This window comes from Heterocephalus glaber, unplaced genomic scaffold, assembly GCF_053883595.1.
Source record: "Heterocephalus glaber isolate CG9 unplaced genomic scaffold, H.glaber_assembly_v1.0 deba00001687, whole genome shotgun sequence".
Classification (NCBI taxonomy): domain Eukaryota; kingdom Metazoa; phylum Chordata; class Mammalia; order Rodentia; family Bathyergidae; genus Heterocephalus; species Heterocephalus glaber.
Window position 1 is genome coordinate 7,302,355 of NW_028258412.1, and position 21,035 is coordinate 7,323,389.

Consider the following 21,035-nt stretch of genomic DNA (forward strand, 5'->3'; position numbering starts at 1 on the left):
TGATCTTAGCTCTCTCCTGGCTAAGACCAAGAGCTCTGGATTAATCAGTATTTATGATTATACAACATAGCAAGGGGAGTGTAAAAGCAGGTGTAGGGAATAGCAGAACTAATGCACTAATGAGCTAGGCTGTAAAAGAGGAACGATAGTTTCTTGTGAAGGACAGGTTACAGTTAACAAGCCACCTGTGCTATCTTGCAGGTCCTAGCTAAAAAGCCATCTGCATTATCTTAGCTAATGTTTGCTCTTGGAGAATGGCTGCACAGTCAGAATTCTTCAGCTGTAGTGTTTTCTTGCTATTAGAGATGTCACTGATCTTATTGATCATTAAGATCTCAATTGTGACTGTTGGCACAGGAAAGTCTGTCTCCATGCACCAGCCAAAGGCTCATTTACAAGCCACACAGGCCTTGGAGTGACTCATAACTTTAATCAATAGCCAAATTCATAAGCCACATCAATAATACCTAAAGCCTGCTCAGTGTGGTTTTGAGCTGGTCTTCTGCACAGGCCTATCATGTTCTACCCAGATCACCCCCTCCCTGGCAGAGGGCCTGGCCTAGATGGTACAGTATATGTGCCAGGCTCTTTGGGGAGGCCAGAGGGACTTGTGAGGTCTATGTACCCGTAAAGGGGTCTTAGTGATCAACTAGAGCATTCAGAGACCACTCCCCAGGGCAGTGAGCCAGACTTAATGACCAACCTGGAATAAGAATGTGGCAGGCATTTCACTCAGCCATAGCACTTTCACACTGTGGACAAATAATAGCTCCTAAAGACGCCCGTGCACTAATTTCCAGCACTTGTGGATGGATATATTACCCTATGTGGGTAAAGGGCCTTTGGCAGATGTGATTAAGTTGTGGATCTTTTTTAAAGTTGTAGATCTTGAGATGAGGGATTAGCTGAGATTATCCAAGTAGACCCAGTATAATCACAAAGTTCCTTTTTTTTTCATGCTCAATTTTAGTTCTTATTTTTATTAGTACATGCTTGCAGGACACAGTGGCTACATTTATTATGGGGAATTGGTACGTGCGTGTAACACATCTTAATTCTTTTTACTTCCCTTCCTGTCCCTCTCCCTCCATCTCTTCGTCCCTTTCCATTTGCAAAACATCTGTCTCCTTGTTTCCTATTATCTTTTATTTTGCTCTTTAAATTATTCGTACTGTATATTATACTCTGGGTTTCTTATATAAGAGAAACTATGTGATATTTAAACTTATGTGTCTGATTTATTTCACTTTTATTGTCCCAGGGTACATTCATTTTCCTACAGATGAATCAAGTTTATCCTTCTTTTTGGCAGAGTAGTAGTCCATTGTATATAAAAACCACATTTTTTATCCATTAATCTATTGATGGGCATATAGGCCACTTTAAAGAGGGAGGGAGGGAAAGAAGGAGGAAGGGAGGGAGGGAGAGAGAGAGAGACTGAGACTGAGATTAGATGCTATTCTACTGGCTTTGGAGGTGGAAGAAGGGGCCACAAGCTAAGGAATGAGGGTGGCTAGAAAAGGCAAACACATTCTCCAAAAAAGAACACAACCCTGTCCCTGCCTTGATTTTAGGACTTCTGACTTCCAGAACTGTAAAATAATCTATGTGCTGTTTGAAGCCATTGTATTCGTTTTCTGGGGCTAACAAATTGCCACAAATTGATGGCTTAAAACAATAGTAGTTTTTTCTTTCACAGTTCTGGAGGACATAAGTCCAAAATTAAGGTGTTAGTGGAGCCATGCTCCCTCTGAAGGCTCTAAGGAAGAATCTGTGTCATGTCTTTCTTTTCCGATGTTGGCAAAAATCCTTGTGGCTTGTAGACACAGCACTTCGGTGTCTGCCTCTGTACCCACAAGTCTGTGCCTTTTCTTTTCTTATAAGGACAGCGGTCATATTGGATAAAGTCACAGAATTCCGGTATGACTTTATCTTAACTAACTTAACTGCATCTGCATCAGTCCCTCCAAATCAGGTCACATTCTGAAGTTCCAGGAAGGACATGAATGTGTAGAGGAAGGCACTAGCCAGCCCTGTACAGCTAATAAGGGTTGGGAATTCTTACCCCAAGGAAGCTTCCCAGGGATGAGAGGCTACTGCCACCCTTTGATGGCCCTGCCAAGCCAAAATGTATAAAGTCATGACTGCTGCCATTTTGTAACACTCCCATAACCTGAGTTTTGTGGATTTCTCTTTTAACAAAAAGAATCCTTCTATCTAACTGGTTAAAGTTGATGGATATTTTAGGAATCAGTACTTTCCTAGAAATGGTCCTGTCTCAGGCCAGGAATGTAGCTCAGTGGCACCGAGCCTGCCTGGCAAGTGCAAAGTTCTGAGTTTGATCCCTGGTACCAGAAAAAGGGGAAAGAAAAAAAAATAAAAAGAAATGGTCCTGTCTGGGATGCATCTTTTATGCATTTGCTCCACTCAGTCCCACTGTCTAAGAGCTGGCCTGCACCACATTTCCCAGCTCTGTGCCCAGCTTGGAGGCTGGGCTTGATTATCCTTTCTGTGCTCCACAGTCTGGAGTTGCTGTGTGCCTTTGTTGCTTTAGCTAGGGAGGCCCAGGGAACACCACTGGGAAAAGAAAGCATAACGAGTCTAAGCCCCAGGTACCTACCGTTGTGGGGAAGTCACCTGCATTGCAAGACACAGACCCCCTTTGGCCCTCAATTGTGCCTGGGGAAGAGCAGGGTCTTCTCTACCTTCCCTGCTTGGATGTCCTTGTTTCAGGAGCCTCATCTTTTGAAGGTGGTAGAGCAACTTGCTAGGATCTTGGTTAGCTGCTTTCCTGTGAATGATTGATCTAATCATGCCAGTAAGCCCCAGCAGGAGGACAGAAAGTGCCCTGGTTGCCCTGCTGGGAAACAACTGGCCATTTGCAGAGCAGGGAAAGGGAAGAAAGAAGCTCCTGACACCTGCCTCGTGCCCCGAGGCCTTCATCTCACCCCCCTCTGTAAGCACTCTGGTTTGGTTCCCTGGGTCACTGTCCTCCTCTGTGACCCATGTCTTTGTCGACCTGAGCTCTTGAACAGAAGTCGGGGCATGTGGGCTCCCACTTGACCTGCCGTTCTCTGGCTGCCCAGTGGTCTCAGCCCAGATGCTCCCTGGGCTAAGCCTCAGCCCTCCTGCTGAGGTGAGGACACAGGGTGGTGGGGTCTGCAGCCCCCCTCCAGTGCAAGCAGTCTGGCTCTTCCCTCTTCTTGGCCAGGTTGATGTCTGAGACAGGGAATGAGGTGATATAAACCATTAGGACATGGTAAAATACTTCCAGAGAAGTCCTGCAAAAAGGCACTCACCGTGAAGGGTGTGAGTTGGGGCTTACTACCTGACCCAAGTCACTGGCTGGCTTCACAAAAATCAGGCATGCCTCTTCCTGTGCTGCAGCTTACCTCCCGGGCCAGTTTCTTCGAAGTCCTTTCAATAAGACTTGCAATGAGACACAGAACGGCTGGGGGAGCTATGGTGTGGAACACAGACTTGGAGCCTGGGCCATGTGGGCTGGGGCCTCAGCTCTACCACTTGCTCACTGTCAGACCATCCCATTCCAGCCTCAGTTTCCTAGCTTCCTCCCCTATAAAATAAGGATGCTAAGGATACACAGGTTGCATGAGTTATTTGCCTAGTTCATTAAAAAAAAATTCTGATACCTTGTATTGGCCTCAGCAGCCATTGCCATGGTCAGTATGGTCGTCGTTGCTATCTGCTGTAGGATGCCCACTGTCTTTCCTAGCTGCGGCTTTGCTGACCAGTGGGAAGCTGCCTTTTCCAAGCTGGCTTCTGGAGCTTCTGGGACCCTGGTTGGGTTTGGATACATTTCACCCAGCAGAAGTACCAACTTCCTGCAGAGCCAGCCTGTAGTGCAAATGAATGAGGCAGAGTAGAATCTGCCTACAGTGCGATCTACAGAGGTGGGCAGGAAGTGAGTAGTATGGGACAAACAGAAAGCAGTGTGCACCCCAGAGAGAGAGAGAGAGAGAGAGAGAGAGAGAGAGAGAGAGAGAGATTAGCATCTGGCCAAGCAGAAAGTGCAGGCATTGAACCTAGACAGGAAAAATGGGCAGAAAGACCTTCAGCAGGTAGAGGGCGGGTACCACATGCATTTTGTGCTCTAACTAGCCTGTCACTCCCAACTGCTGCCCAGCAGAGGCAATCTCTCCAGTTCACCTCTGCCTTCCCCCAGACACCACTGTCACGAGGCCCCTCTTGAGAGGGAAAGTGAGGCACATCTTTACCAAACACTGCCACTGCACATCTGAGCACCCTACAGTGACCCTCATTGGCCAGCTGTTAACAGCTGGTGCACAGCATGTGATCAGAAGCCAACAGCTTACCACTTGGGTGGCTCTGATAGCAAGCACATCGAGTAGAGACTCCTACTGACCCTCCTCCGTTCTCCTCCCAGGGACACCATGGGGGATGTTAGGACCCACTGCCTAGGAACCCAGGCCCTGAACTGTCAGGAAATACATCTGAGTCAATGAGGAAGAGCCTGTTCAAGATCTAGACACTGTCTGTCAGAGTAGCAGCTTGGTAGGAGCTGGTTACTGTTGGTGCTGCTGCTGCTGCTGTTGCTGCTGCTCCAACATCTGATCTTGGCCAAGCCCTTTGCTTCCCTTAGGTCTCAGTTTTCCTAGCTGAATGTTCAGCTGTGAGCCTGGATAAAACAGGCCTGACCTAACTTGTCATTCTGACCAGCAACAGGCAGCACGGACAAAGGTGATTTCTGTGTCACAGATACTGAAGGAAAAGCTTCCAAAAATAGGTGACTCTAAGGGCAGGAAGCTAAGATCTACTCCTCCCCAGAGAAGAGTCTAACTGACCTATGCCATCTCAACTCTAAGCTGGGGAATGTAATGGTGGCAGGTTCCTTGTCTTCCTTTCTTGAGATTTGTGCAACTCACCAAAAAGGCTGTGGCTGCCCCCAGGGCTGAGAGCCCACCTGGGACAAGAGGTAGATTGCAGAGGAGTAGGGGCAGCCTCTTAGTGGACAAGGAAGAGGCCAAGGCTCTGGCCAGCCTGTTGAGGACACCAGGGTGGATGGAATGGACTGGGCCAGAGCTAGTGCCCTTCCCCTCATCCCTAAACCCATTTATAATGGGGAGCTAGAGGGCCAGGGAGAGGCTCAGGAGAGAACATGACACCTTTTCTGATTTTCTCCATGGCAGACCTGAGAGACAAGTAGTAGTAACTAATGGGCCTGTGAGCCTCGGGCTATTTCATTACCCAGCAAACCTCCCTCACCATCTCAGCTCTTCAGTAAAATGCTTCTTTCCCAGCCCCACCCACCCCCCATTCCTCAACCAGCTCTTGGGGTCTTTTTCAAGAGCTGCCTGCTAAGGATCTGGGGCTTATTTTCAGACACAGGACTAGGGCTCAGGCCCCATCATCCTGCACTGCATCCTGGATGATGAAACCTTATGGTACTCAGGTAGACTTCCTGCTTCCATTGTTTCTTAAACGAAGTGGAATTTTCTAGAATTTAATGGGAAAGCATTGTGCTCAGACTATTGGTGGCAGTACTAATTCTGCTCTCTTCTCTCAAAATATGCATCTCTTTTAAATTTTATATCTTGAGTTACAGATTTCTTTCATCTAAAAAAAGTCTTGCTGATTATTTCTGAAACAAGGCATTTCAGAAACCCCTTAGCAGATCCAGGCTCCAGGACTCACAGGGAGCTGTCAGCCGCTTTGTTGTCTTAGTAATGCGAGGCCAGCTGCTCCCAAACGTCCCCATGGCCCTGCACCCCTGAACACAGGTTGGGCCAGCAGGAAGGGGAGCAAAGAGTACATGAGCAGCTGTATGAGAGGTGAGAGGGAGGTTAGGAATGGGGAGAGAGCCTCCTGGCCCCTTTAGGGAAACCCCAGCAGTCTGGCACTAAGAGGGGACTGGCAAAGTGGCCTGACATGATTTCACTTCTCAGAGCATCAGTTGCTTTGTGTTTCCCTGGGGATGATGCAGACTCTACCCGGAAGCCAGTGTCTGCACACAGAAGGTATTCCATGAGGAACAGGTAGTCCCTGTTTCCACAGGGAAAATGGGTGCATACCAGTAGGAGGATTGGCCAGGCAGGGGAGGGGACAAGGGAAAGGAAAGTTCAACTATGACCTGGGTGCCTTCAGGCAGGCTTTGGAAAAGGAGTGACATTGGTCTGGGCCTCAAAGGGGTGAATAGGGTGAGACCTCAAGGAGGTAGAGGAAGTATGAAGTTCCAAGCAGTGGGAACACCATGGGATAAGCCCCAAGCAGAAGCCCCCAAGCATTTTCAGGGAACAGGGGACAGTTGATATGGCCGGGGAATATACATAGGGGAGAGACAGAATGGGATTGGCCCAGAAGGTGTTGGTCACCCTGGGTGGGTCTACAAGGCTGGGAAAGGAGCCCAGGCTCCATTCTGGGGGGTGTCTGTGCCCACTGAGCAATCTCTGCCTCTCCACCTAGTTCAGCCTACCATTGCCTGAGTGCTGCAATATAGAGGAGCTGGTGTAGCATCTGCAGCCTGGCCCCCTTCAAAGCCTAGTCCAAGTTCTGTCTTTCAGGCTGGTTCCCCACCCCTCCAGTGACTCAGGTAAGCCTGTGCTGGCTGGGCAGGTCTGGACAGGCTCCTCGTTATGGCCAGAAGCAGCTTCGGGTACTACCCAGGAAGTGATTGTTTTGATGGCACTACGTGCTCTGCCCAGTTTGGCCCAGGCTGTCCTAGTTCAAATGACAACCACAACAACTCTGTTTCCCTCCACAGATGACTCTGGGGATGACGACGAAGGAACTGCCTCCCCAGCTGACAAGAGTGAGCTCCAGCACACACTTAAGAACCTCACCCTGAAGTTAGATGACCTCAGCACATGCAGTGATCTCATTGCCAAGCACGGAGCAGCACTCCAGCGCTCCCTGAATGAGCTGGACAGCCTCAAGATCCCCCCTGAGAGTGGTGAGAAGCTGAAAGTTGTGAATGAGCGGGCCACCCTCTTCCGCATCACATCAAATGCTATGATCAACGTGAGTGCCCACCCCTACTGCCATCCAGGCATAAGGCTCCCCAAAGGGAGGGGGCTCTCTGACAGCAGCCCCATGACCCCAAATCAGTAGCCATGGGTTCTTGGTAGACCATAGCTCCAACCATTTCCTGTGGCTCTGAGTCATTTTCTAAAGTACCCTCCCACACTCTGCCATCAACTCTATATCAGCTTCACACAATCATTGTTGGGTGAGGATATTCTTTTTAATTGTCTAGTGGAAACCAGAATTGACTATAGAATCTGGTGAGGCTCACAGGTGGTTCACAGGGCTCCAAGTTGAGAGGCCAGCCTGGTGTGCTACCTTGGCCCACATAGTACAGACATGGCTACCATACTGGTCCTGGCATTTGCTCCTGCTTCTGCCCTGGGTGCATCCCACAGGTGCAGTGAGATCTGAGGCCACATCACCATGGCAGAGGGGGCAGATGTATGTTGGGGGGAGGGGGCTGGGATTCCCTTAGTTGGAAGAGCATTGGAACTGTACTTGCCAAGGGTTGTGCCAACCTGATAATAGCTATAGAAACTGAGCAACTGCAGAATGCAAACTAAGGCACCCTCCTTGGGTTTTGGAAACCATGTTGCTGTGACTGGGAACCAGGAGGGCTTCTGTGTAGCAGGAATACAGCGTTTAACTATGCTTTGGGCTCTTCCTCTTCCTGCCTGGCGAGCAACCCCCTTGGGTATATCTGCAACAGCCTCCTCCCAAGGACAACCTCTAGAGGGGCACATCCACCCAGTAGATTTCAGACACAAGGAGCCTTGGTGGCATGATGGGAACAGGGGTCCAGGGCAGAAGATGTGTGCAGAAGTGGAGGCCTACACAGGGGAAAGGTGAGGCCCACAGAATGTGGCTTAGGAGGGTCATTAGGCTGGCTGGAATCAATGGGCAGTGGTTGGGGGACCACATCTCCAAGGTAGGGGTTGCAGCAGACCCAGGCTGGGAGTTGGCACCAGGCTCCAATCCTGACAAGAAACTCAAGGGTAGGGTGGGAAGATAGAAAATGGAGCCCCCTGCAGGCCAATGTCCCCAGGTATCCAAGGATTTGCTTTACCAGCCCTAGGCCTGCTTTATCAGCATGATTTTGAGGCAGGACGGCTACCCCCACACCTGGCCAGACATGCTCAGGTCTGGAGTGCCTGCCTGGGTGCAGCTTCAGGAATTCCTACCCTGGGGCCTAAGGCTGAGTGAGGAGCACCCTCTTCCCAGACTACGAGGAAACATGGCCTACAGATGTGTGTACCTTTGTCCATCCCCAGATACTACAGTGCCCAGGGCTGTAGCTGGCACTGTGTACAGAGGATGCTGAAGGGCTGTAGCTCTGTGGCCCCCCTGGGTGTTGGCCCTGTCATTGGTCTATGCCCATGTTCTCTTCCATCCACACACTCTCTTGGGGCACTGTCCTCCTTTTAGCTTACAGATGCTATAAGCCCAGGTACCTGTATTACCAGTGTCACACCCAGATACTGAGCACTTAAGGACATAATGCTTATGCTATGTTTGTGCTTCCCTAAACATCTGGAACCTCATGCCTTCCCACAGCTTCCCTGGCACTGCCTTCCACTCTAGATGAAGCCCTTTGGCCTTGAGGAAGCAGGTTTGACTTTTTCAGTTTTATTATAAAAATGCACACAACGAAGATTGTCATTAGGTCACTTCCTGGCTCTACTTGCATTCAGCACTTGCTCTTGAGCGGCCTTCTTTGCTTTTACCATCTCAACAAGTTCCTTACATCGTTTCATGCAGTCCTTCTTTGTCCAGCCAGGAACTGCTTCTGCAATTTTTTCCCACCTCTCAGGTGTGTTTACAGGGTATGTTTTCAGAGCTTGTTCCAAAAGCTTCTGTTCTTCTGTTGTCCAAGGGGTGAAATCTGTGCACGGACCTTCAGATCATTCTGATGGTATTATCTGCATTATCTGCTTGAGGTACCACTCCATGTTCTTTTCTAAATTTATCAAAAGCCTTTCTGTTTATGTCATCTTTTTGATGAGGGTCAAGCTTCTGGAGATTCTTGCTTTGCCAATAACATCTTTGGCTGTTCTTTTGACACCAGAAGAAGAATGTATGTTCATGTAATTAGCAATAACTTCCCATCTTGAATTTGTTCCAGCAGGGAAGAGAGTCACAGCTTTAATTAGTAACTGCGGATCATCTTCTGACCAGTTTTTACTGCTACTCCCACCTCCTCCAGTTGACTTCTCCACATTCTTAGACGCTTGTTGCATGCGTGCTTCACCTTCCTCTGTCTTTTCTAATTTGCTCATTTATTTCTTCTGTTTTTCCAGCGCAGCCTTTCCTACTTCTTTTGTAGATGATATGAATGTTTCATTCAAGCACTGCAAACTTGCTAGTTTGAGCCCATCACAGAGTTTCTCCACTTCTTCCATCATTTTAACCTGTTTCGCCTCCTTGTCCAAGCAGTGATTCCAGGTCTTGCATGAGTTCTGAAGTTTTTGCCTTTCCTTTTTAATGGCTTTTTTTCTGGATGTCTTTTTCCTTCTTTGCCAGTAATGATTGCTGTCTCACTTCTTCTTCTTCTTTCTCCTTAGCCAACCGAGCAGCTTCTAACTCAGCTTGTCTTTTTCTTTAGCTTCTTGCTCTTTCCATTTTGCTTCTGCTTTTGCTTTCTTTTCTGCTCCTTTCTTGGCTTTTTCTTCTGCCTTAAATTTTTTTATCCTTGGATCACAGCTATAAGCATTGTCAACTAATGTTCTTATCCTGTTCATTTCTTCCTTTTTCCTTTGTGCCCTTGTTGCTCTGCTCTGCTTTTCAATCCATCTTCTCTCATCACGACATTCTGCTTTTGCTTTTTCTTCTTCATCTAAATAAGAAAATTCTCTCCAAGAATTGCTTTCAAACACTGGACAAAACACTTCAAAGAAATTGTCCTTTGGTTCACTTTTAGATGAAACTGAATTATCAAAAGTAGGATCTACACTATTAAATGCTTGTCTTTTCACTGGATCAGATAACATTTCATAAGCTTTAGTTGTGCAGGTGAAATAATCATTATCTCCTTCTTTTATTGGTTTACCAGCTGCTTTCCATTTGTCTGGGTGATGTTTTAAAACCATTGCTTTATGAGCTGCTTTGATCTGTCTCTGTGTAGCTTTTTGTACCTTACATGGCCAAGTCCAAGAACTGCGTAATGATCTTGGTTCTTCCAGTCTTTAGGGTCAAGTGTTTTCAGCATGAGAAATTCTTCTAACTGCAATTCTTCATCTTCTCATTCCTCCAATAACTCTTTCTTATCCTCCAGTTCCTGGAAAGAGGCAGAAGCATTTCTGTTTCTCCTCTTAACAAAAGCTTCAAACCATCTTCCCACAGGTTCAACTTGACAGAGTGCAGAAGCCGAGGTCAGCACGCAGGTGACGGCGGTGCCCTGGCCGTCCGCGGTGCTCAGCACCAGCAGCATGTGGGCGCTCTGCCTTGGCCGGTGGGCGCCTGACTTTTCTAAGATATTGAGCCTCACAGCTTGCTGAAGCCAAGCACACCATCTTTTAACAGGCATCAGAGGCTCATCTGTGTTTATGAAGCTATAAAACAGCTCGAGGTTTAAGTGCATAATGAATTTATTTTATGGGAAGCACAGCCTCCTGGGGTTGGTTACAAGGCCTAGTTCCAGTCTGGGCTCCAGGGAAACACTTGGGTGACAGGAGCTGCACCCTTTCTGCTGGGCTGTATGATGGGCTGGTATGAACCTGATGTAAGGGCGTCTCCCTTAGAGGAAGTGAGGGCTGTCCCAACTGGCTGAGCTTGTTGTCCAGGCTGACTTAGGGCCAAGCTTCTCCTGGGAACCCTCCCCAATAGTGGTTTCTCACCTGACAAGAACTGGATCCGTTCTGGGGGTGAACACGTGGTGTCCAGCCCCCCCCCCACCGGTGTGACAAGGGACCATGCAGGAAAGCTGGCTTGATTGTCATAGAACACAAGGGTCACCCTGGTGAAGCCTGGCTTCCTTGTCTGTTATGAAGAGAGTGGACCAGGGATCTATAACTAAGCCAACCATGAATCCTCCACCCCCACTTCCCAGGGACCTGTTCATGCACTGAGCTGTATTGTTAGTTCCAGAGTAGAAAGTGAGCTCAGAGAGGCCACCTGAGCTGTCCAGTATCACCAAGCCTGGATGTAAACCCAGATTTGTATGAGGAACTGGAAGAGTGATAGCTGCTGAGCATGTGGCCCCTGATGGAGTAAAAGTTCCTCTCCTGCTGTAACTACACTCTGAAGTCAGGATATGGAGGGGTGGCCTCACAACTACCCAAGGTGGGATCCCAACCTCAGGACCTATGTTATGACTGATGGCACAAATTGCCATCTCCCAATCCCTGCAGATGTCACTGAAAGCAGCAGCTGTCTCGCCTCACTATGGGGATCACATTGCATCTTCTCTACCCCACTCTCCACCCCCATACTGACTGTGATATGGACCAGGAAGCTTCCAGCAGCCCACACTTGACTTCTGGAATCTATTCCCACTGACCTCTTGGATGGATGAGGCCCCTGCTCGATGCTCCATTCAGCCCTGGTGAATAGTTATATGTTTTCCACCTTGAAGGCTGTGGTTGAGCCTAGGTCACAATGGAACAGGAGCAGAAGTAAGAGCTGCCTGGCCAGACAAACCCCACAGGGAAATGAGGAGCAAGCAGCTACCTGGACAGGACCCCATTACTTCATCCTCACTTTTCCCCAAGATGGCAAAGAATCTGGCCTGTCCAGCCTTCAGGAGAAAGGTCATGGGGACAAATTTTAAATCTCCTTTAAATTTTAGGAAGAGTATCAATAACATAAGCCTTTTGGTCCCAAGCTACCAGCAGGACAGGGGAAGGGGAAAGAGGTCCCTTGGATAATTTCCAGAGCCAGGGCTCCATAACAAGTAGCACAGGCTTCTGCTATGTGCCCAGTGCCCCCGAGGGGCAGGGCAACATCATCCCCTCTTGTCTGGTAGGGCCTCTTCTGTTTGAGGGAATTTTATGCTCCAAGGTTTCTGGATTGAAACCAATTAGGGGCACTGCAGTTCTTCACCCTGTGCCTTTGCCCTGTACTGTCCTCACCATGCAGTGAGGCCATGGGCATGTGGCTTCTGGAGTTAGGGAGGTCCTGCTTGATGGGTGCATTTAATCCAGACATTAGCAGCTGCCTACTGATATCTACCTGGGTCTATGTAGGAGCAGGGGTGAGGTGGGGCTTCAGCAGGAAGAGGCAGCCCTGGCCCACCCTTGGAGCTCACGGTCCAATGGAATTTCCCAGTGATGTTTTATTTGGTGATGTGACCTTCAAGAGGAAGGTTGATCCAGGGCTAGCAACTTACGTGGCCACTTTTGAAAGCCGAGTATAGGGAGGGCCAAGAGAGGGACTGGAAAGGCAGGTTCAGGCCTAGCCAACTGCACCCTCATGGAAGATTGACCCTCGAGGGTAGTTGTGTGCACCTTTTTACCCAAGGAGCCAAGGCAAGCCCCAGCTGGGCCTGCAGAGGGCAAAAGTAACAGCTACAGAGCAGAGCCTGGGAGGAGAATGGTTCAGGGTTCCAGCTGCTAAGGATGTGAACCCACATTCCCCTGATTCCAAGCCTGTAATAGCCTTCTGCCTCACTGTAGGGAAATTAAGCCTTAGTTGGGGGCAGAAGGTCAGGAGAAGGGGAAACAAGTGTGGTCACTTCTGATCACACTTGTCCCCACATCCACATCTCAGCATTACTGCCTTCTGCATATTTGCGGCATCACATGGGCTTTTCTACTACAACATTTTGACCCCTCCTCCCTACAAAGGTGGGTCACAGTCCCCCTCAAAGGCCCAGTAGCCCTGCAGCCTCTAGACTGGCATAGGGCCTAGCATACAGGAGCTGTAGCAAGTGAGAGAGAGACAGGGAGAATTATAAAAGAACACAGGCGCAAATGAATGAATCACTTGGTTTCTGGCAGGATTCCCGAGTAGGAAATTTTTCAGCTGATAAAAGCCAGCCCAGCAGATTCCTACTTGAATTACTGTTTTGGGTAACTGTGAATTAGCCTGCCATTTAGGAGAAATCTTGCAGCAATATCAAATGACTCTGGTTTGTAAAATGAGTCTTGAACTCCACTGTAACATGGTATGGGATGCTGTTTCCTCTGTCCTAGGCCATGGGGCACCTCATGGTGGCCTTGATTTAAGGTACAGGGTGATTGAATTATAGTAGGACATACCACAAGCTCATGCTTTGGGTATTAGCTTCCCTAAAGTATAAAAAGGAACCCCCAGGATTATTCTTTGTTCCTATCAGTTTCTCTCTGAAGTGAGGCAAAGTAGCCAGTGTAAGGACAGGCTATGCATTGTTGGTGGTGTAATAGCATCTTTGTTTTTCCTCACACAGCCACATGATATTGGTATCATTACAGCTTCATTGTTATCATCTGTAATACTCAAGTGCTACCCCGAGGCCCAGGGTGGTCATTTCGCCTGAGGGTTGTAGTCCCTGCTATTGGGTAAGCACATGGGGTCACCGCAACCTGTCCCTGGGCCATTTCTACTGGCTGGGGTGGAGGAGGGGGCTGGAGGTGCATCTGTGGTTGCCTAGGCCTAGCACACCTGGGCTGCTGGCCTCATGACACTTGCCCAGAGCAGAAAAGCCCCATGACACTGTCATGGCCCTTCTGAGGGCCAGCTGTAGTAGGGTGCTGTGGGTACTCCTTCTCTGGCTATAAGAGCAGGATCTATCTGTAGCCCCAGGTAGCAGAACCAGGTAATGCTTTCTTCTGTGACTGTTACACAGATTCATATTTCTGCCAACCAAGCCCTCAGGACCTCATGTCACCTGCTCACACCTCCTCTTTTTCCTCTTTTCAGCCCTGGCCATGGGAGAGGGCAGCTGAGGTCCCCATTAGAGGATGCTCAGAGTTAGGTGACAGGTGCTGGTGGCCATCTCTCCCTAAAGCACTGTGGGCTGTTCCTACCAGCTGCTCCTTGAGGCCCCTGAAGTGAGGCCCAAACAAGGCAGGCTGCTCCAGGCATGGTCCCTCATACTGAAGCCCAGAGAGGTTCATTATAGTTGGTGATGCATTCCAAGGCCCAGGGCGTGGCCCCTTTGACCATCTGACCCCTGATAACCCTTAGGAGCCAAGACAGTTAAGATCAGCCCATGAGCACTTCTGCGGGGAAGAAGCCACATTGCTGCTGATAGATACTGAGGCACATAGCAGGCTTCTCGTCATCCAGGCAGGACCCGTTCCAGGCAATGGGTTACAATAAACATACTCTCTGCCTTTGTGGGCTCCATATCCTCAAGGGGGAGCTGCAACCACAGATGATACAGGATATCAGGCAGAAAGATTTTCAGAAGAAAGAAACTCAAGGTGGGAAGAGGTGAGAGGGTACAAGTGCATGTTAGCTGGAGGTGAGGGCTACCTGGTGAACAGGGATTCCAGCCCCAGGTGGGTCAGGTGGCTACACTAGTAATGAACACTGAGAGCTCTGGGAGGGGAGGTTAGAAGGAACAGCAGGCCAGTCCCAGGGGCCCTGTACAAGAGTGGTCTGCTTTCCACTCAGAATGAGTGAGATTGTCTGGCAAGACCCACTGCCTGGAAAACAGCTGGTAGTGAGGCGTAGGCAGGTGCTTGGAGACCCTTCAGGCAGCCCAGAAGACAGAGAGTGGAGCTGGCACTGGCAGAAAATGGCCAGTGCTGTCTGAGCTGAAGGCAGGACCAGGAGAGCTGCTGTGTGACTGAGAAGCAAGGCCATTAGGAAGGCTTCCCACAGGGACAGTGGCTCTGTGACCCCATCCCTCCCACAGTTCCAGCAGGGTACAAGAGGGTCTTTCCCCAAACTAGGTTTTGTGCAGCCAGTAAGGGGACAGAGCTGGCTACAGGCTGAGCCCCACAAAAGACCAGGGACTGTGGAGGTCCCCAGTAGAGGCAGAAAAACAGTAAGCCTGGGACCAACCTTGCATTTCAGGAAGGGAAAGTCTCACAGGAGATGCACTGATGGGATAGGGCACCTACAAAGTCCTGACTGCAGGATGGTGGGCAGAGGTGCTCAGCACAGTGAAGACTCAGATGGGCTTGGGTAGGGGGACAGTCTGGCTAGACAGAGATGCAAGGAGGGATTAGGGGGCATTGAGAGGGACAGATAGAGTGGAAAGTGGGCAGATGAGGACAGGTACATAGATAAGGGTATCACAGAAAGACCATGGCAGAAGGAGCCACTTACTACTGGGAAGGCCTGAGACTTCACCACCCTGGAGATTGTGCAGGGCTCCTTGGGCCCACCTAAGCAGTGGGAGACCCCCAGGGCTGCCCCAATTCTTCTGGGTCCATGGAGCAGGTTCTTTGCCAGCTGACCACTTTTCTGCTCCTGACAGCTTGCTCATTGGGGGCCTAGGGAGAAGGTTAAAAATAGACTCCAGAATTGTCTCAAATTAGTTGGCAAACTGGAAGCCAGATGGTGCCAATTCCTATGTGCAAGGGGTGAACTGTTTTGAATGTGGAAAAGGCTATTTCAGAGTTGCAACTGAAGTGGGAAGCTGTCTCTCCATTGCCAGGTGAGTCACATCCAGGAGAGCCTGTTGGTGCTGGTCAGGCATGCTGCATGCAGCTGCCAGAAGAAATGCAGGTGGTGGCTGGTCTGACCCTGCCATGTTTTCTCAGCCTTCAGGGGGCCAGGAAGGGGTGATACATAGTATGGCAACTTGGCTGGTCAGAGGGCTCCCACCTGAGCCCAACTTGGCTCCAGGGATCCCCACTCTTAGCCTTGGACACCTAAGATGGCCAAGCATCTTCTAGTGTGGTGGCCTCTGGGCTAAAAACACAGGGCCTGAATCTCAGCACTGCTTCTTCCTGCCTTTGTGAGGCTGTTCTGAGCTTGGCTTGGCTTTCTTCTTAGGTAAATGAGGCCAGTCAGCCACACTTCCATGGCAGGGGAAGAGACTCTCTCAAGTCCCGGAGGTGCCCTGGTGTGAGCTTCCGAACAACTTCTCAGAGGGGGATCAGGGAGACAATGTCTCTGTTATCCCTACTTCCAGGCCAGTGAGAGGTAGGGGTGCATGATGGCCATATAAGAATTAGCATGGTGGGTGGGCAGCCTCAGCCCCAGAAACCTGGGCTGTAGAAAGGTCCTCATCCACCTACCTGTGAGCCCTGATGACCTCCACAGAATGTACATCAGATTCCTGACAGGTCCTGGGCTGGCCACAGATGAGACACAGCCCTTTCTCTTGCCCCCTCTTTGCCTGGGGTTACTGGGACCTGCAGCACGTGCTGAGGACTGGAGACAGCCAGCTGTGCAGCCTGGACCTGCTTGGCATTTGGCCCATCTTGCTACCTCCTGTGTGAGAACAGTGGTTGTCCATCCCAGTGTATAAAAGTTCCCTGGCACCTTCTTCACACCCCTGTCTAGAAGAAAGTGACTGTGGAAGAAATTGATGGTTTATGAGTAGATGCTAAAGGCATCTGGTTCTGTAGACCCTCCTGAGAGTTTGAGAGTCCACCACAGGCCATACATAGGCCAGGCAGGGGACACAGGCCGCTTGACCCCATGCCCACTCAGCTACCCATGTTTGAGGAATAGTGAGGTCATTGGCGGGATTAGGATTAGGAACAGCAAAAGTGATTAGAGTTTGTCCTCCTTCCCCTGGGGTACAGCTGGATAGAGGTTTCCAGGTCAGAGACATCCTATCCATCCATGGACACCTGTTAAGATAACCAGCAGAAATTCCTCATGGAGCTCAATCAGTGTGGTCCCTGCCTCAGTTTCCCCTGGGGAGACAGCCCTCACAACCTCCTTCACAAGTTTGGGCTTCTGAGAAGAGTAAGCTGGGCTGGGACTTTCCAGCCGGGGGCAAAGCAGGGCCAGCCCTGGTGGGGGAGGCCCACCTTTTCTGTTCTGGGCCTTAAGGTTCTCATTGTGCTTTGGGGTCCCTCAGCAGGCTCTCCATCTTCCCCACTGATGCAGAACCATACTTCCTGGGGAGCCCCAGCCCCAGCCAGTCCCTATTCATCTCAGGAGCACCTATGTTTCCTGTTGGTTTTTTTTTTACTAGAACTCTTTCAGCAGTCCTGGGGGTGAAAAGAAGGGGAAGGACCCAGGAAATGGAACCCTATCCCAATCCTGAGGACAATGAAGCTAGTGGGTCACAGAATCATGAATGCTGTGGAGTCTTGGGGTCATCCCACAAGGATACAGAGTCCTAGGAGTTTACAAGCCTGCCCCCAGGGAAGGCCATGTCCATACACTGACCCTGGCTATGGCTACCAGCTAGACTTCATCTGGCTCCCCTTGAGTGAATCAGGACATGAGTATGATATGGATAGGAGGCTCCGGGTCAGCCCAAGTATCTCGTGCAGAGGGGTGGGTATGAGCTTTCTGGCCACACGTATAGTCACAAAACTTAAGAGGAAGTATGACCATGTTCAGGCCTTGTCTGGGTCAGCTTTGCCTTCGCCCAGCCCTAGGAGTCTCTCACTCACTGGCCCCCTGCTGAGCCCCAGGCTTAATCCAGCTTAGTGAATGCACAGCCCACAGGGCACTGCCCAGCTCAGCATTCCAGGGCAGCAGGGCCAGCCTGGCACCTGCCTGTCTCCACAGCACCGCCAGGATGGGGCCTGAAGAAGGCCAGCAGCAGCAGAGGAGACCCTGGGAGTTAGGGATGGACACCAGGTGAGTGCATCACAGTAGACGGGCAGGCATGCTTCTGCAGTTCCCAGGGTGACCAGGGCACATGAGCCCTTCGACATTAGGGTAGAGAGCCTCCATCCTGTCCCTCTTTTTGGCTGTTATAGCCTACCATCTCCATGTGCCTCGCCTGGCCATATGTGGCCCACATGAGGCCCAGTTGTCCGTGAGATTTGACTTCCTATCTCACTGTTGTGCTAGTCAGCCCTGTGGTAACAGTGCTGTAGATGGAGGTCATACATAGCCAGCATTATCAGCCAGCAGCAGCCTGCTGCATTGAGAGACAGCCTCCTTTTCCTAGGCCAGGGCTGGAACAAGGGTATTCCCAGTCATCCTTGTTAGTGAGAATCTCCCAGGAACCCAGGAAGACCACACGTTCCCGCAATACCTACTGTCAAGGGGGTTCCCTGACAGCAATGAAGACCCAGCTTTAAAAAACAAATTAGTATCATTGGTTCTAAGCCCTGGGAGACAGGCAGGTGGGGTGCACAGGGGCTTAGACTCTGGCTCTGCACACATCTCATGACAGCCTTGAAAAAGACCCTTGGCCTCCTTCCCCTCCACTGCCTCTTGTACTCATGTATCCTCCTTGGTCATGCTTCTTAGAAAAATGGCTACCTCACCACCATGAGAATCCCTGAAATAGTCCTGACCATAGCGGGCACAGGGTGAGGGAGGTGGCACCACATCAGAATAACCAGCTGTGTGAGGACGGAGTGGGGAAGCCATCATATGTGGTGTACCATACGTGGTGTACTACATGTGAGGGTGTGGGAGGAATAAAGTCCAAGAGATAGGATGGGGCCAGGTATATGAGACTGTCAGCCATCCAAGTCTGTCCAAGACACTCCATTCACCCCTGGAGGAGAAAACTGTCATTTTCAAAGTATTCAGAGCCTATAAACAGGCTCTAAATTCACCTTTGCTCTTTTCTTGCTTTTGCTCATGGGAAGCCCAGATGTCCTTTGCTATGAGCTTGTGGAAATTATTACTGTTATGTGGCTCTTTTAGAAGTCGTGATTTAAAGGATATGTATTACATGAGAGAGAATATGCATCTATTGTGTCTATGTTGATACAAATACACTGACAGATGATTCTGGGGGATGTAGAGGGTTGGCAAGAAGCCATGAAGATGAGATGAGTAGGATAGAAGGAGGGTGGGAACAGAGATGAGGGGCTGTGTGCAGCTGCTAGGCCACCAGGTGGGGCACAAACACAGGAGTAAGAACTTGGAAAAGTGAGAAGAATTGGTACTGCCCAGCTGTAACAGGAATCTGTGCAAGTATGGCCCTGGCCTCTACTCTCACTCTGAGGGGAGCAAGCCAGAGGACCTTGTGTGGTCCTGGAATAGAATGGCTCAGCTGTGTGGAGGGAACAGGAATCAGAATCAGATCCTCCAGGATTGCACCCTACTCACCCCTTGTTGACCTGGACAGACTCTCTCCCTGGGCCTCAGTCTCAAGCCTGGCACTATCCCAAACACAGTTACAGGGAAACTTGAAGTACCCCACTGGACACTATCTAGGGAGATGAGGGTGCTTCTCATCAGAAATCTGATGAATTTCTCGCGTGCAGTCCATCCTGCTGTGAGCCCAGCTTGGCAGATGACCATCCCAGTGACACAGCCAACCAACGGCCCATGAACAGCAGCCCAGCAGTATCAGGGATCCCTTCCTTGGTCAGCAGACAAGTGGCAGGAGCTATAACTAACTTGATGGGGGAATGGGGTGAGCTTAGGGCTGTGGGAAGCAGGGATGAGCAGCACTCATGGGAATAGCAGCATAAGTTAGAGACCAGCTCTGGGTTACAGCTGTCACCTTGCTGTGTGATCTTGGAACTTCAGTTTCACCATCTTGGAGTGGAATGGGGTTTCTAACCATACATCTTACAGGGCTCCTATGAGGGTCTAGAAAGTCCCTGTGGCACCCAAAGGGACATTCTGATCCCTCCACTGCCTTTTGTACCCACTGGTCCAGAACTAGCAAAGAGTTTTCCTTCTGGTCTTGTCACAGGGCAAATTGTCATTGTGTCAGGATCCCCACCCTGATATCTACAGTAATGAAGGCGGGACAAGGCTCCGGATGACACAGGGAGGCCACTGTAGGACTCAGGGCTATGAGGACCTTGTCCCCAGGTCATAAGACAGGCAGAAGTAGAGTCAGGCCAGGAGCCAGGTCTCTTAGGATCCACTGAAGCCCACTTCAGGGTCTCTAAATTGCATGGTAGACAGTGACTAAGGCTCCACATCTGCTGGGGCGCCTTATAGAGCCATACTTTCCAAAGTCAAAATAGCCCTAAATCTTCAACCGCTGTCTTCAGGACACCGTTAGAAGCATGAGATTAGGAGATTTCTTCCCAAGCCTGAAGACCCACCCCCAATCCTGTGCCAGGACATCTATCAGTACAAATCCTTGCTTAGATGTGATTGGGCAGGGGACCAGCACCAGGCCTTATGGAGGAGGTGGGGGAGGATTCTCAACCTGAGGTTGGAGTAACGCGCCTCCTCCTGGGAGCCTCACTTTCCTCATCTACCAAATGGGAATGATCCCATTTCTCTTACCTTGAGGATTTTGCTGAGTGAGCTGAGACAGTATAGTCTGTGGGTATATAGTATGGCAGACATTACTGTTCCCTTCTCACACCAGGGACAAGAGCTCAGATGGGCCAAGTAGTTTTGCCAGAACCCAGGTCTTCTGACTGTCCATATGTGCCTTTTCCCATTATATTTTGGCTTTCTTGGGAAGATCATGTCCCATTTGCATGCCTATCTTACCTCTCCAGAATGGGGGTGGGGCACCCTGCCCTGCCTCCCTGCATGGGTGTTGGTAGGATTGTGGAGGAAGATGCTTGGATGGGGGCTTGTTAAAAGTTTGACAGGGCCAGGGATTTAGCTCAGTGGTTTCGCCACCTGCTGCGCAAGCGCAAAGACCCGAGTTCGATCCCCGGTACCAAAAAAAAAAAAAAGTTTGGCATGCTGGAACAAGCTCCAGACTGGGGGAAAGGTTGTCAGCAAGTCAAGGTGCCTACCAGGGCTCAGGGTGTCCCTGGGGAAGTAGGCAAACCATAGGGAGCCTGACCACCTTGGAGGAGCTTGTCCAAACTTGCTCCTCCGAAGAGGCCCCAAGACACCTCCTGCTCACTCCTGCTTCCACCCTTATAGGGGCCAGCACACATGCTGGAACACCTGCTGAATTTTGGGAATCACACGGGAAACCAGTTAATATGAATAGAAACAGGCAGTGGTCAGAGAAGTTGGCCAAACTTGCTGATGTGCTATTACATGGAGGCTAGTGACTGGGTGAGCCTGACTGCAGCAGGCTGGAGGCTTCCTCCAGGTGAAACACAAGAGGAGTCTGAGGAATGGTAAGAACTGGCCTT

The 21,035-nt window shown here is 50.1% G+C and overlaps 1 protein-coding gene and 1 pseudogene across 11 annotated transcripts in view; one reads left to right on the plus strand and one right to left on the minus strand.

The window, feature by feature from the left end:
* Positions 1-21,035, plus strand: part of Osbp2 (oxysterol binding protein 2) — a 253,877-nt gene that overhangs the window by 213,683 nt on the left and 19,159 nt on the right. For all 11 annotated transcript variants that reach the window (XM_087198229.1, XM_087198231.1, XM_013071666.3 and 8 more), the window contains one exon: positions 6,740-6,996. In XM_087198229.1, coding sequence (XP_087054355.1) covers positions 6,740-6,996 — 257 coding nt within the window. The remainder of the gene's footprint in view (positions 1-6,739; positions 6,997-21,035) is intronic.
* LOC147821962 (dnaJ homolog subfamily C member 2 pseudogene) lies at positions 7,430-15,523 on the minus strand (annotated as a pseudogene).